This window comes from Vulpes vulpes, chromosome 12 (assembly GCF_048418805.1).
Source record: "Vulpes vulpes isolate BD-2025 chromosome 12, VulVul3, whole genome shotgun sequence".
In the NCBI taxonomy this organism is placed as follows: Eukaryota; Metazoa; Chordata; class Mammalia; order Carnivora; family Canidae; genus Vulpes; species Vulpes vulpes.
Window position 1 is genome coordinate 95,551,029 of NC_132791.1, and position 17,687 is coordinate 95,568,715.

The window sequence follows — 17,687 nt, forward strand, 5'->3', positions numbered from 1 at the left end:
CTGACATACAAGCAGTTGCAGCCTGAAAAGAAAATAAAGAATAGAGTATGCTCGTTGGAAGAGATATCAGGGTTCCAAGGATGGTTAAAGGGCATTAATCCAACCCAGTGAGATCCCAAGCAGGAAAAGACAGAAAAGCACACATAGGTCAAACCACTGAAAACCACAGTACAAAGATAAAGACAACGAAATGACATGTTTCAAGAGCTGAAAGGAAAACACACACTCACTTGTGCAAACACACACATGTGTGGGCACACACCCACAGGCACACACACACCTACACATCCATACACATGTACACAATGTCCACATGCACACACACATACATGCATGTGTGCACACAAACTGGTAACCTAGACACCTATATTGGTAGGAAATACTCCTAAAAAGTACGGATGAAACAAAGGCATTTCCAGACAAGTAAACTGCGAACTTTTGTGCTACATTACAGGAAAATATTAAAGGAAGTTCTCCAGACCAAAGGGAAATGATCCCAGATAAAAACCAAGATCGGCAGAAAGGAACGATGATCAGTGGGGTAATATCAAGGTGGATATAAAACAAAATAGCTTTAAGTCTCTTTAAAAAATAATTGGCCATTTGAAGCAAACAGAGTGATAGACTGTGGAATTATAATACATGGAGAAATAAAATAAGAATATTAAACTCAAGGAGAGTAAGCCAATCTACACTATTGAAGAAAATTAAATGTCTCATGAAGTTGTGTAATAGTTACCACGGTAAAGGGTGCTGGATTAATTACGCACACTGTAATCTAGAATAGCCACTTAAAAATACAAAATGGAGAGTGCCAGGATGGTTCAGTCGGTAGAGTGACTCTTGATTTCGGCTCAGGTCATGATCTCAGGGTCCTAGGATAGGCCAGAGCTGTGCGTAGGGCTCCGTGCTCAGTGGCCAGTCTGCTTGAGATTCTCCCTCTCTCTTGGCCCCTCCCCCCACTTGTGCTCTCTTTCTAAAATAATAAATGAATCTTTTTAAAAAAAATACAAAATGGTGAGATCGAATAGGATCAGGGTAATAAAATGGAGGAAAAGAACAAACAAACCAAAAAACACAAAACCTTAGTTTCCAAATGAAGGAAAAAAGAGAAGGGGAAAATAAAAAATGACATGATTAAGCCCAAGAATCTCCCGTGTAATTACAGTATATGTAAGAGGTATTCAACACTCCATTAAATCCAGGCTTAAATAAAAAGACCCAACTCTGTGCAGTTTACAAGAGGCACACTTAATATAAGGACCTAGAGTGAAAATAAAATGAGGACAAGGACACGCACTGCAAACACTAATCATAGGTGTCTACTATGTTAGTATCAGAAAAACTAAACTTTAAAAGTATCATCGGTGATTAAGATGGCTATTTCATAATGATAAAATGATCATTAACAAAGCCCAAAGTTAGTTCTTTGCTCAGACTAAAAGCTTGATAAATTTCTTATTTCTTGCATACAATTTCTGACAGTTTATGAACTCCTGTGTGATTATGGACCTCTACTTAAGACATTTTCCAAGGGGCACCTGGGTGACTCAGTTGGTTAAGTGTCTGGTTAACCAGATCTGGTTCAGCTCAGATCATGATCTTGGGGTCCTGGGATAGAGCCCCACTCCCTCTACACCTCCCCTCTGCTTCATGAATATAAAAATATCTTTAAAAAAAACCCACTTTTTTAAAAAATACACATTATTTTTAAATTCCACAAGTTTCCTTTCAAGTATATGACCCCTTCAGTTCTTAAAAACTATTATTATTATTATTACTATTACTATTATTATTGGAATCTTCAAGTCATTTTACCTGAAATTTCACCTTCTGGTTGATATCTGACACGCGGAACTGCTTCAGGAAACGCTCATCCTCACTCCAGAAGAGGCGGATGTCAGGGATGTCATAGAGGATCATGGCCAGTCTTTCCAATCCTAGACCAAAGGCCCAGCCAATTCGATCTTGAGCACCAGCTACGATAGGAAAACAAAACAACTGACTTAAAAAATATAAAGGCTTCACAGGTGAATACTACTTGCTGATAAGTGACCAGTACCACTGTTAAATGCCTGCTAGAGGCACTGGGGAGGGGTTGTGGAGACATCCACGAGGGTGCCCCATCTTATGTTTCTCATGCTTCCCACATTCCTTACTCACGTCCCTCACTAAAGCACTCTGGAGTCATGCTGACTCTAGGATTGCCTTTCATGTTTTATTACATTCCAGGATCTTTTAAGTCCTGGCTCCTGCCTCTTTGCCCTGATTCAAACATTTAGCCTACTATGTGCAGGTTACAGAGAAGAAGACAGAAAAAATCATCTCCGTCCCTAGGTGGCTTAACTGGACAGGCAGGTATATTTGAAACATGTCACAGTGGACATTAATATTCAGGAAGAACCTTCCATTTCATTAAAACAACTTTACCCTTAATAAGAGCTACCTCAGTAACACATAGAGAGCAAGCAAGCCAAGATGAAATGCTCATTTACTACCACTCACTCCAAAGGGAAGATGTGTTATTTATTTACATTATGGCAATGCCATGAACTTGAAGGGTTTATTTCGCTTATCTGAAACAAGAGTAAGACCAAAGACATAAAAGTGCTGAGTGAAGAAGGCAAGGGAGCAATTCACATGACTGGAAAAGCTTTCAGAAAGGGCTCATGAAAGGAACATAATTTCAACTGAACACTAAGGGTGAGTAGGGTCCTGGACAGGCTGCAATGGCCTCAAGATTTCATTCCTAGCATGTGTGTCCTGTGTGGATCCCTCCCTTTGAATGTGAGGGACCCCAGGAACGGGATGGAGTTTTACCCATGATTAGGTTACTTTATATGTGGGACCTTCTGAGCAAACCAGCTTACAGAAATGAGAGGGCCCTGTGGCCAGGACCTGAGGGAGGCCTCTAGAAGCTGGAGGAGGCCTGGCAGACAGCCAGAAATGAGACCCTCAGTCCTACAACCTTAAGGAAATGAATTCTCCCAACAGCATGAATGAGCTTAGAAGAGGACCCTGAACTCCAGAAGAGCGTGCAGCCTTGCTGACATCTTGATATCCACCTTGAAGACCCTGAGTTGGGGACCCAGCCAATCTGTGCCTGGACTTCTGGTGCAAGGCAAATGTGACATACATTTACGCTGTTGTAATTCATTAAGTATGAGGCTAATTTGTGAGCTAGCAAAAGAAAACAATCATGCATCCAAAATGTGGAGAAAGGTAAAAGAAAATCTCAGACTGAAGGAACGTCTTCAGTAACAAAGGGGTGACAGTACAACATGGAATGGTTAGTAGTGGATTCTGGAAACACAGATGGTTCAACGTTGAGATAGGTAAGAGAGAAGAGAACCCATTTCTGCCTAGCTACTCCTACCACCATTGTTTATGAATAGACAAGGATAAATGTGTAATAGAAGCTATGCAGATGTATGAGCCTCTTCAAATGGTTTAAAAGCTGAATGGGGACGTCTGGGTGGCTCAGTGGTTGAGTGTCTTGCCTTTGGCTTAGGCTGTGATTGCGGGGTCCCGGATCGAGTCCGCGTCAGGCTTCCTGCATGGAGCCTGCTTCTCCCTCTGCCTATGTCTCTGCCTCTCTATCTCTCATGAATAAATAAATAAAATCTTAAAAAAAAATAAAAAAATAAAAGTTGAATGAATTAAAATAGTCAAAATGAGATCACAAAAGAAAAAGAGAGAGAGAAAATGGCTCAGTAGCAGGAGGGAAGGTGGGTTTTGAAAGAAAAGCAAGTGGTTGGCTGAGTGCAACCGTCCCTGAGTAAGAATGAGCATTCAGATAAGGAGGAAGGGAGAGGGGTGTCTAACCTTGCAGACAGTGGAGTCACGAAAGAGTGAGCACAATCCCTGACCCAGTGACCAGGTGCCTAAGAGAGCAGTTGAAGAGTGAGGCCAAATATTTTGGAATAATTCATACTGATGCAATAATTCATACTGAAAAATGGTTGGCCACTAGTTACAGACATGAAATATCATATAATCATGACAGAGTTTTTAAATCAATTTAAAGAAGATTTCTTTTTCTTTAAATGAAAAGGGAAAATTGCAGTCCTGATAAGGTGGTCATTCAGAGTCCTCATTCACTGCCGGTTACAACACATATTTTAGTAACAATTTGGAAATAACATGGCAATACATATAAAGTGTTGCCTTAAAAAATGTTCATAGTCTTTACTCTTATAGGTCTACTCAGAAATTTGTCCTAAAGAAATAATCCAACAAAAGAAAAATATAAATGAAAGAAGATACTCAGCAGTACAACTTATAAGAGCAAAAACCGGGAAACAACCTGAGTAGCCCAAATTAGGGAATGGCTTAAAATTATAGGGACATTTTGATGCAGTCATTAAAAATCATACTTACATAAATATGTATTTAATAAGTGACAGACTATAAGGAATTATGAAAAATATCTATGATAACATGAATATGTACTATGATACTACTATTTAATATAGATACAAAGGACTGTACTGTGAAAATATAAAAACAAAATGTGGTGTTCAAGAATTACAATGGGTAATAGTTTTTAAACAACTTTAAAACATTTTCCTGTAATTGTAACAGTCTTTTCAAATAAACAAGTAATAAAGATAAGTAGGGACGTTAATGCTGCTTTGTGACTTAGGTTTTTTTCCTTAATCTTTTAGATTGTATTACCAATTTTTAGATATAACCAAACACTGAAAGCCTACTTTCTGTAACTGAATGAGCCAGTCAATTTATGGCATGATTTTATTTAATATCTATTCTTTCTTTTAGTATCTTAGTTTTTCCTCCTTTCAGCTACCCACAGTTAGTTCCCCAACCCCCAAAACTTTTTCTAAAGCAAAAACAAGAATAACAAAGAGCTCCTTAAAGTAGGTAAGAGCAACAATCTAATGTTTTTTAAAGACTGTTTTATCTATTTGAGAGAGGTGGGGGGCAGAGGGAGACGGACAGAGAGAACCTCTGGCAGACTCCATGCTGAGCATGGAGCCCAACATAGGGTTCAATCCCATGAAATTGAAATTATGACCTGAGCCAAAATCAAGAGCCAGATGCTCAACTGACTGAGCCACTCAGGTGCCCCAACAATCTAATTTTTTAAATGGACAAAGAATATGAAGTCATTCATAGAAAAGGGAAGAAAAATTACCCTTAAGCAAAAGAAAAGCTTAAGAAATATGAAAAGTAAAAATGTACAAGTTACCGTACTTTAGTTATCAGAGTGGCTGAATAAACACATCTGATCCCATACTTTATAGCAAAGCCAAGGGAAAACAAGCACTCTCCTCTACATTGCTGGTAGGTTCACAATTGGGTTTTTAACCTATTGACCTAAGGACCATAATATAGCAGTAGCTATCAACATTACAGGTGCATATACCACCTTGTTACTTTAGCTACTAGAATGTAATCCTACTTATGGAAATTATGAATGTATAAGTCCTCTTGCTGGAGTATTGGTTATAAAAGCAAAAGATAACAACCTAATGTCCATCACTAGGGAACCAACTAAATAATCTGCTATGTCCATACAATGGCATATTATTATAAAAATCTCTGACAGATTACAAAAACTTTGATGAAAGCAGCAGCTGCCTGGTTTTGTTTTGTTTTGTTCTTACTTTGGGGGTGGTTGGGAAAGAACTGAGCAAATGGAGGACAAAAATGGGAAGACGTCACACTATATGCCTTTTTAAATAAAGAGTGACAAGAAATATTTCAGATAACAGAGATTTTTGTTACTAGATAAAATAATTTCTCTTCTGTTTATTTTTAAGAGATTATAAGAACAAAGTATTCCTCTCATGTTACATGGGGGCCAAACTTTCAGGATAATTATAATTAATAAAAATGGATTCCTATGTCTTCCTTCTAATAGCCAGGATGGGTCTCTTTCATTCTATAAGACCCAATGCATTTCTAAGCCTGAAATGTCATTATTGGTGGGGCTTTCAAAAAAAAAAAAAAAAAGACTCACAAATTCCTTCAAACCTTTTTTCTTCAATCTCAGTGGGTTGTAATGTCTTCAGCTAATCAACTATAGAGGAAATGATGCTACATGACTTCTGAGGTCAGTTTATTTATTTATTTTTTTAAAGACTTTATTTACTCATGACAGACACAGAGAAAGAGAGAGGCAGAGACAGAGGCAAAGGGAGAAGCAGGCTCCACGCAGGGAGCCCAATGTGGGACTCGATCCCGGGACTCCAGGATTATGCCCTGGGCTGAAGGCAGGCACTAAACCACTGAGCCACCCAGGGATCCCCTCTAAGGTTAGTTTAAAATAGCCATACAACTAACATCTGGTCTTCTGTAAATGCTTGCTCTTCACACATTCCTTCTCACAATTCTCCCTCTAGCACATTCTCTCTTGAAACCCAACAGCCATCCTCTGAGAAGGCAGTAGCATGGAGAAACCATGTATAGGCACTCCAGTGGACGGTCCTAGGTGAATCCAGCTTTCAAATCATCCTAATACTGACAGCAAACATGTCAGTAAAGGAGACTTAGGAGGGGGCCAGGCCTGGCTCTCTAAATCACCCCAGCTGTTTAATCTTCCCAAGGCTCCAGCCACCATGGATGAGAGAGAAACTGTCCCCACTATGTGCTGTCCAAATTTGTGACCACAGAATAATAAAACTGTGGCTCTCTTATGCCATTAAGTTTGGAGAGGTTTGTTATTCAACAAGGGATAACCAGACATTGTTAAATCACCTGCATTTTGCTTTGTATTATAAACATTTCCAAAAAAATAAATAAAAATAAACAAACATTTCTGATTATGGTTAAACTAAGGCTAACTGAACTACTGATGTAAATTCATTTATTTGAGATATAAGATGATGCAAATAAAGACTAGATAGTGTTTCACTTAGGAGAGATCAGGAATTAAGCTTTAAATAAGATGAATCCACTATATTATAGTATCCTGTATGTCATAGTATCAATTACATCCTAATATCACATCTATATACAAAGGCCATGCCACCCCACATTATTCATTGCGTTGTTCATCCTATGTAGAAACAAAACAGTCCTATGCCAAAACTATGTAATATATTCCCCTTCTCCCAACCAACTACTGCTTTTCATCTTATTTTTCTACTTTGTGATGAATGGGATCATCATCCATCTAGTTATTCAAGGCAGAAACCTGGGAGAAAATTTTAACTCTAAACACTACCTCATTTCAGATATAGACCTTTAAAGTATATCTCAAAATTTCTCTCAAAACCATCCCTTTATTCTAGTCTAATTGCTACTACCAATTTGTGCCTTCAACAAATATCTCTCACCTGGGCTCTTCTAAGAAACACCCAAGTAGTCACTGTCTGTCTCCCTCTTTGGTCCATCTGTGATAGTGCCACCAATTCTCTTTATAAAACATAAATTTGGACACTGTCACCAGTATAAAAGGGAAGAACAATGAATGACTCATCTCTAAGAACCATATTTGTTCTTAATCTTATTTTGCATTTATTGTCTTTCTAAAACACACACAAAAAAAGCTTAAAATTATTCCATAGATCCTCATTCACTCTAGCTAAACTTGAATACTCAGGGAACCTCAAGATTCGATGTACAAGGTCCAGTTGGGAAAATGCTTTACTGTAAGTTAAATACTAGCATCTTTGTTCATTACTTGGCACCGAGGCAATCATAAAGATAAACAGATGGGGTGCCTGGATGGCTCAGTTGGTTATGCGTCTGCCTTTGGCTCCACTAGGACAGAGCCCCATGTTGGGCTCTCTCCTCAATGGGGAGCCTGCTTCTCCCTCTCCCTCTACCTCTGCCTGATGCTCCCCTTGCTCATGTGCTCTCTCTAATAAATAAATAAAATCTTTTTTTAAAAAAGTGGAAACACAAGTATTCAGCTGTGTTACAGATAGACTGAGAAGGAGTAGACTGAAAAAGTTTGAAGAACTTTCAAAAAAATTTTCAATACCTCACAGGTTGTTAATTTTGTCACATATAAAATTATGCCCATGACATTGCTCAACAACAGAATTCACTTTTTTTTCAAATGCAGATGGGTCATTTGCCAACACAGACCATTTTCAGAAACACAAAAAAAACCCTCAAAATACTTAAAAGGATTGAAATTTACAAGGAACATCCCATGCCCAAAGTGAAACTAAATCAGAAGTCAACACTATAAAAATATCTGAAAATTTCCCAACTACAGGGAAATTAAACAACATATTTTTAAATTATCCAAGATTCAAATAAAAATATAGCAACAAAAATTAGGAAATGCATTGAAATAAATACAAATTAAGTTCAACACATAATAATGAATAGAATGCAACTAAACCTGTGACTCAAAAGAAACCTGTAACATTAAATGCTTATGTCAGAGAAGAAGGTGTCAAATCATGACTTACTTTACAAACTAGAAAAAGAAAAGAAAATTAAGAAGTAAAAAAAAGAAAAAATAAAGAAAATAATTTAAGTGGTAAAAAAAACAGAAAAACAATAGAGAAAATTGATGACACCAAAGCTGGTTTAAAATAATTTTTTTAAACTGGAGCATAGTTGATACACAATGTTACTTACATTAGTTTCAGATGTACAACATAGTGATTCCACAACTCCGATATGTTGTGGTATGCTCACCAAAAGTGTAGCTACCATCTGTCACCATAAATTACTATTACAATATCATCAATTATATTCCCTCTGCTGTGCCTTTAATCCTGTGACTTCTTCCATAACTGGATACCTGTATCTCCCATTCCTCTTCACCTGTTTTGCCCACTCTCTCACCATCTTTCCCTCTGGCAACCATTAGTTTGTTCTAGGTATTTATGGGTCTGTTTCTGCTATTTGTTTATTTATTTGTTTTCTTTTCTAGATTCCATTTTTAAGTGAAATCATATGGTATCTGCTAGAATCAAAAAGACAAGAAATAGCAAGTGCTAGTGAAGATTCAAAAAGAAAGGAAGCCTTGTACACTGTTGGTGGGAACGTAAATTGGTGTGGCCACTGTGGGAAACAGTATAGTATGGAAGTTCCTCAAAAATGAAAAATGGAAATACCATACAAGTTAGTAATTCCACTACTGAGAATTTACTCCCTCCCAAAGAATGAAAACACTAATTCAAAAAGATATATGCACCTCTATGTTTATTGCAGCATTATTTACAACAGCCAAGACATGGAAGCCACCCAGGTGTCCACTGATAGATGAACAAAGAAGGGTGTGTGTTTATTATATATATACATATATATATATAAAGTATGTGTATTATATATACATATTATATATACATATATGTATAATGAAATATTAGTCATAAGAAAAAATTTTCTCTATTTGAATTATTTCACCTCTGGGTCCATTCATATTGTTGCAAATAGCAAGGTCTTTTTCCTTTTGAGGACTGAGTAATGTTCCAGTTTACATGTATACCAAAAGCTGTTTAAAAAAATTTAAAACTTGATAAACTTCTAGCCAAACCAATAACGGTAAAAGAAAAAGAGGAGGTACAAATTACCAATGTCAGGAATGAGATATAGGGCCTCACTAAACACAGATCCTAGAGACATTAAAAGCATAACGAGGGGATATTATGAATAACTTTATGCAAGTGAATACAACTATTCAACAATCCATACAAAATGGAAAATTCCTCCAAAAAAAAAAAAAACCCAAACTACCAAAGCCTATTAAAACGAACAGATAATCTGTATCAATTAAAAATACTGAATATGTCATGAAAACCTTCCCACAAAGAAAACTTGAAGATCAGATGGCTTTTACTATGAATTCTATCACAATGTTAAGGAAGAAATAATACTAATTCTATAAAATTCTCCCAGAAAGTAGAGAATAATGAAATTTTATGAGGCTAGGATTACCCTTATACCCAAACCAGACAAAGACATTCCAAGAAAAGAAAACTTTAAACCAATATGCATCATGAACAGAGAAAACAAACAAACCACCTTTAACAAAATATTAACAGACTGAATCCAGCAATGCATGAAAAGCACACAATGTCAGGACTGGATTTATCCTAGGAATGCAAGTTTGCCTCAACATATGAACATCAGTCAATGTAACTCATCATATAAGCAGATTAAAAAAGAAAACACATGATCATTCAGTAGATGCAGAAATAGCAATTAAAAAATTTAACATTCACTGATTATAAAAATTCTCAGCAAATGAAGAACACTGGGCATTTCTTTAATCTCATGAAAGATACAATAAGAAATGAAGAGCCAATACAATACCCAGTGGTGAAAGACCAGTTGCTTTCCCTCAGGGTCAGCTTGAAGACAACTATATCCACTCTATTTCTTTTTCTATTAACCTGAGTTCCAAGCCAGTTGGACAGGGAGTGGGGAGTGGATGAGGGGGAGGGCAGGAAGCAAAAACAAAAATAAAAGCAGATCAACAGATTGGAAAGAAAAAAGTAAAACTGTCTTTATTTGTAGATGGCATTGACTGTAGATGGCAATTCCTAAGGAAAATATTTCAAAGGTTACTGATACGTGACTTTAGGAGATCATGATCTACAAAATTCCACAGAATGCATGATTTTGGGGCATTTGTTTCACATGTCAGTGGGGAGTAGCGCAGACACTCTTCTGAAGACAGGAGACTGGCTCTACTGGGAGGACCCAATGCGAAGACCAGTGAGGCAGGATTGCATCAGGCACCTGGAATCCCAACCACTTCAGTTATGGATGAGATCTTGGGTAGAAGCAGGGAGCAGAGGGCCTCTAGCTTCCTTCCAACACACTCTGAGTCTTACAATTATTCTTATGGAAAGGCCTACTTGGGACAATCCATTACTGTGGAGGGTTGCAAGAAAGGATGTGGCATCTGTTTGCTGAGCTGTATCAAATTTTACCTTTGAAACACTTTTGCTTTGGTCCCACCTAGAACACCTACTTCTTCTGAATTGCGCCCCTCACTGTGCTATCTGGCTAGGACGCTATTAGTAAGACACCAGGCGCTCCCATCCAGGATGCAGATCACTGTATCACACAGTCTTCTCTAAGAGATGCCATTAAATAAACTGATCTCAGATCTAAGAAGATGGAAAATGCTTCTTTCCCCCTGAACAACTGGTTGTTTTTCATTTTAACAATACCACGAGTTACATAATTGATCATAATTCTCTCCTAACTTTGGCCCCATAGAAGCTTAGAGCCAACCTTGCAGGTCACCTCTACAACTGTACAAGTGTTCAGGGTACATTTCTCTGTGTGACTCTTGGCCCAGTTTTATTTTCTTATCCTTATTTCCTCTTTGTCCTGATTATCTCAACTATTTATTTTAGCCTCTTGTACATACTTTTATATGGCACTTCAAATTCTTTATGGAAGAAAGTGAGCCATAAATAACTAGACACTTAAAGATACTGTCAGCCAAGGCAGGTCTAATTTTCAGGTCTTTGGCACTCCTCAGCTGTAATTTGTTGCCAGGTGCTCAAGGGCTGACAGGGTTTTAAGGCAGTATATTTTTTTCCCTATTCCAATAGTAGAGAGTTCCAGTAAACTAGAGTCCCCAAAGCAGAAAGCTGACTCCAGAGAAACCTCCTCAATTAAACAGAATATTCAGGATGGGAAGCAATTAGGTAGGTATTCTGATTAACACGGCTTTGTACTGAATGGAACAACCCACACAGGAAAAATTGTTTTTGTTGTTGGTGCTGAAAATCATCCTAAGAAGGTCAGCCTATATATAGAAGCAAAATAATGTGAGAGCCCAGAGACTGGAAAATTAAAAAGAGAAAGAAAAAGAGGAGGAAGAAGAGGAGATGATGCCAACTGAAAAGAGGACAGTAAGAAGTCTTCAGCGTCAAAGTGGAGAAACTAAGTGGATCCTAGAGCCTAAAGCCATCTAATCCCATAAACTGTCCCTTCTACAGCAGATGGCTGTCCAAGCTCTGCCTCAACAGCTGCAGAAAGAGAAGCAGGAACAAGAGAGAAACCAAAGCACTGCACAAGGCTTGGCACATGGCCTCTGGTTTGGCCCTTCCAAGCACAGACCCTGGGAGCATGAGGCATCTCAGAGAGACGATGGCTCTCCTGCCTATGTGGCAGGATGGGGACCAAAGAGCCCTGAAGAAAGACAAAAACTGGCTGCCATGCCTTTGAAAGCAAAGGCCATCTGTGCCTTGAGTGGAAGGTACCAGGGGTGGTGGGTAGAGATACTTTTCAAACCCCCATTCCAAAAAAGTCTTTAGAAAAATCACTGTGTCACGGAGAAAAGATCATATCACCAACCTGAGAAAAGGCTGAGAATGGAAAGTTGTTGACCATGAAACAGATCTACACACACACACACACAGTATTAAAGCTGCACCAAGACAAGAGAAGCCTATGTGCCTTTATCTCTATATGTGATGATCTTGAGCCACAGAGAGACAGTTACAGAATAAATTATATTTTTGTCAGACAATGCAAGAAGATGAGGAATTTGGGAGAATTGGGGGGGGGGCAAGAAGCAGAGAGAATTATTAGGGCAATGAAAATACTCTATATAGATACTATAATGATGGGTACATGTCATTATACATTTGTCCAAACCCACAGAATGTACAACCCCAAGAGTGAACCATAAGGTAAACAATGAATTTTGGGTGATAATGTCAAATATAGGTTTATCAATAGAAAAAATGTATCACTTTGATAGGGGATATGATAATTGGGGAGCTATGCATGTGTTGGGGCAGAGGGTATATGGGAACTCTCTGTATGTTACCCTCAATTTTGCTATGAAACTAAAACTGCCCTAAAAAATTAAAGTCTTCATTTAAAAAGGAGAGGGGAGAGTGGAAAGAAAACCCACAAAATGGAAGAAAGGTTTGTTAAGGGTTTACTATCCAAGGACGCCTGGGTGGTTCAGCAGTTGAGTGTCTACCTTCAGCTCAGGGTGTGATCCCCATGTCCTGGGATACAGTCCCACATTGAGCTCCCTGCAGGGAGCCTGCTTCTCCCTCTGCATGTGTCTCTGCCTCTCTCTGTGTATTTCCCATGAATAAATAAATAAAATCTTTAGAAAACAAAATGGTTTACCATCCCGGATATATAAAGAACTCCTACAATTCAAAAAACAAATAACCCAATTTAAAAATGGACAAAAGATTTACATAGACATTTCGATACAAATAACCAATAGGCACCTGAAAAGATGCTCCACATCATTAGTCATTAGGGAAATGTAAACCCAAACCATAGTGAGATACTACTTCACACCTACTAGGCTGGCTATAATATAAAACAAACAAAAAACTGAGAAAACAAGTGCCAACAAGGACGTGAACAAATTGGAACCCTTGTGTACTGTTGCTGGGAGTGTAACATGGTGCAGCTGCTGTGGGAAACAGTTGGGCAGATCTTCAAAAAATTTAACGTAGAATTACCATATGACCCAGCCATTCTCATTCTCTCTCTCTCTCTCTCTCTCTCTCTCTCGATCAACTGATCTATTTCTATCTGTATGTGTGTGTATACATCTGTGTGTGTACATATGCATACACAAAACCTATAGACATACAGATACATAGATATACATATATCCAAGAAAATTGAAAAAGGGACTCAAAATAACTGTACACTAATGTTCACAGCAGCATTATTCACAATAGATGAAAGGTAAAAAGAATAACTCAATGTCAGAGAATGAATAAACAAAATATGGTACGTGTATAAAATGGAATATTATTCAACCCCTAAAAGGAAATGAAGTTCTAATACATGCCATAGGATGAGTGAACCTAAAGAGATATGCTAAGTGAAGGAAGCCAGACGCAGAAGGATATATACTGAATGATTTCACATATGTAAAATATCTAGAATAATAAATTCATAGAGATAGCAAGGTTAGAGGTTATTAAGGAGTGAGAAGGAGGGAGGGACTGTTTAATGAGTAGTTTCTGCTTGAGGTGATGACAACATTTTGCAAATCGATAGTGCCAATGGTCGAACAACATTGTGAATCTAATTAATGTCAGGGAATTGTATACTTAAAAACGGTTAAAATGGCAAATTTTTTTATTGTATACATTTTACCACATAAAAATAAAATTTCAAAGGGGCTAAAAAAAAACATTTGCCAACTTTGAAGGACATTTCTGCATGTTCTTCACTTTCTGAAAAGATTTTCTTTTTCTCATTACCACATCCATCTCTGAAAACACTGAGATTTACCAATTGAGCCACTATGCAGCCAATTATTTCAGTGGACCACAGCTGCTTCTCCCATAAAATAAAAGAACAGCAATAATACAGCATCTCAAGTTCCTTCCAGCTCTCAACAATCTAGGATGTGGCTCAGTTTGAAGGAGTTAACTAAGGTCTACTCTAAAAAAGCTTTCAATGAAGTATAAAGTACTGCAAAATAATCCTGTTTAATATTTAAGAGCATAACAAAGGTCTGTCAACTGTCCTCTCCTGTGGCCATCTCGTCTCCTCCCCCCAGAAATTCAGGTACACTCAACTCTGCTTCCCTTGACTGGGCAGCTGTATCCACTGAAATGGTCTTTTCTCCCACCTGTTTCAGGTCTCTGTTCAAATGTCACCTTCTCAAGGAGGCCTCCCTGACCACCCACTTTAAAACTATATACATCTCCACCAATCTCCACGTCCAATCCCCCTTATTCTGCCTTGTTTTCTTCAGAGAATATCCTCTTCAAAGATACTACAACCTTTCGTATCTCTTTTACTTATTTATGGTCAGACTGCTGCTAGTCTGTAATCCACGAGGGCAGGATCTTTGCTGGTTTTCCCTATTAATGCATCCTGAGGAGCTAGGATGGGGTGTGACAAGTGCTCGGATATTTGCAAACTGATTGAATGGTATGGAGGGAGAAGTGTTGAGACTTTTCTACTTTTTTAAAATTACTTGTTTCTCAAAGAACTGCAGGCTTAAAAGGAAGTTTTCAATACAGTGACTAATGTGAGAGATTTTATCTATCATATTATGAAGACAGACGTACATCTATCATCTGTCATATCTATCAGATCATAAATTTCATACATGAAATATCTATCATGTTTAACAGTGGTGATATTAGAAAGGAGAGAACTGGAACACAAAGAAGGAACAACAGGAAAAGATGAATATTTTAACCAGTCATCCCAACCTTCATCGCTATTCATTGAGCTGACTTCATACAGTTCAGCTGGCAGCAAGTCACAAACCCCTGGAAGCCTACGTCCTGCTTCTGCTTCAGTATTTTTTCTGTTTTATTGTATTCCTCAGTGGCTGAACTGTTGAGATGTAAACAGTCCCTGCATCCTGAGCTTCCCTCTCAAAATGTTTTGTGGCAAAGCCAACGATCAAATTAGAACTTTAAACTATCACACTGAAAAACATTTTTGTATATATTTTTCCCTTTGTTGTCAATGGGGGCTAATTTTTAGGAATTTTTTGACTTAATGAATTCACGCTTTCCCAAAATAAATGCTACAAGAAATACTGGAACAACCAAGCAATTAACATTCATATTTTATAAAACCTTATCAATTAAAAAGCATTTCATCAATATTATCTTGATTTTAATCCTCACAATGATCCTAAAGGGAATGTCAGAACTGATATATAATGAAAAAATAAACACCATTTAAGTAAAGTCACAGACAATGGGACTCAGACCTGTTTTTTTCCCTTCAAGTTTGTATGTCCAAACATTATCTTAGAGGGGCAGTATTCAAACTACTTCAAGCCATCAGAAAATTCCACTTATGCCTGTGTGCTTTCTACTTTGTAACTGCCAGTTTCCTGATTGACTTTATCATTATTCCATGAAAGCTAGTGGAGTGACCTGTGTAAATGCATGCTCAAATCTATCAGTAGATTTTTCTGAATTTTGGGTTTCATCCACTATACCAAACATGCTTTTCACACTGAATTTGACTAGTATACACAAAGTGAGTTGATAGGACTAGTAGTTAGCAGTGGTATTGGACGAAAGTGTCATCTTCCCTTGATCATTAGTTATGCTGGCAGTCACACAAGAATAAAAGCCCCATAGTAGATAATAATTTAAAAAAAAAAAAAAAAGCCCCATGGTATCCCAGTGCGACACTGTACCTCCAGACTCAGGTCTAGAAAAAGCCAGAACAGCTACATAAATTCTGATTTCTTCTCTTCCCACCACGGACTCAGTCCTTGATCCCATGCTTTCCAGCTACAACTCTTGAATTCCTTAGAGACTTGCGACTGGATGATTGACTTCTCAAGCTGTGCCCAAAGATCGATCTCCTGCGTGAAAAATTTCTCTAGTTGTATATATCCTTGGCCCCACACAATTCTGTCAATAAGTCCTTCATACAATCCAAAGGGAGACCTCTTTTAAAAGAACCTTTCGATGGTGTGGAGCAGACTATGGATCAGATTCTGTAAGCTGTGGAGACAGTAGTCCTTAATACAATCTGAGCTAGACTGCATTCGAGTAAACTTAAAACAACAAACCCTTCAAAGCCCATCTTAAAAAGCTCACCTTGGACCATCTTCCTTTCTTTCTTGCGTCCTGGATTTCAGTCTTCTGTAGTTTAATGAAGGGGAAAACAGTTTCTGGTGCACATCCTAATAATAGTACATGAAGCAATTCCCAAAGGTTTGTCTAGTACAAATCCTTCATATAATGTCTCCAGCTTCCCTTAGGGGCTTGCATCCTAGGAATCTGCCCCCTTCTGCTCCTTGAGCCTTTAATCTGGGTATGGTGGACCCTGTTGGTTGCTTTCTCAGCAGCCATCCTGCTTTCTCTGGAGTTTGGGCAGCAATGTACCTACCCTCAGGGGAGGGAAGGAGCACTGTTTTCCAATGACTCATTTAGGGGAGACATGGCCAATGAGATACACGGGGAAATTTCTAGTATGCTCAAAGGCAAGATACAGGTCTTTTGGAACTCTTCCTATCTTCCCTCTTGCATTAGATGTTACACATGAAAATATGATGCCTGGAGTTGCAGCAGCCAACACGTGACCAGAGGGCAACAAGTTGGCAGATGAAAGCCACTGTGCTGAGGAAAGAGATGAGGATGAGTGAGAAGGGCCTGGACTTCTCAAAACCAGCCCTACAGCCTATACATTAGGACCTGTTCATCTTTGAAATAAATTATAAAATTTGTAGGACCTAAACTACTGTTATCTATGGTTTCTGCTTCTTGCTGACAGATACATAAATCCTGATATACCAAACATCAGGAAGAAGACCATCTAGACCTATTGGTAAGAAAGGTCCTGTTGGGGAGACAAAGGTAATTTCAATGCAAGAAATCTGGCCTTCTTAAAGCCTTCCCTCAGGACTCAAGACAAATAACAAATTTCAGCCTTTATCTGGGTTTAGGTTGCCTTCTCTAAAGTCTAACCATTACGCGTCAGTGGGAAATGTTCAGATCCAGGCTACCCAGTCTCAGTGGCATGAAACATGGGAATTGTGATCTTAGTAAGGTTATGAACAACCTAAAAGACCAATAGAGTGGATCAAGAACCCTATGAAAATTCCAGAAAAATGAAACCAAAGGATGCCCATAGGAGATTCATCCCCCAAATGCCAAGAGACTAAGATATATTTTTCCTGCAACTACTGATAGAGAAGTATGACTTCAACTTTTATCAAAGCAAGGAAAATGGCTCCGAGAAAACAGACAGATAACTCTCCTCAGCCATTTCTTCAATATTTCCAACAAATAGGAAGTACAGTAGTCAAGCCTATA

At 38.2% G+C, this 17,687-nt stretch overlaps 1 protein-coding gene across 22 annotated transcripts in view; it reads right to left on the reverse strand.

The window, feature by feature from the left end:
- The window catches only part of FARS2 (phenylalanyl-tRNA synthetase 2, mitochondrial), a 584,196-nt gene that overhangs the window by 272,058 nt on the left and 294,451 nt on the right, over positions 1–17,687 (reverse strand). For all 22 annotated transcript variants that reach the window (XM_072729194.1, XM_072729196.1, XM_072729189.1 and 19 more), the window contains one exon: positions 1,819–1,979. In XM_072729194.1, coding sequence (XP_072585295.1) covers positions 1,819–1,979 — 161 coding nt within the window. The remainder of the gene's footprint in view (positions 1–1,818; positions 1,980–17,687) is intronic.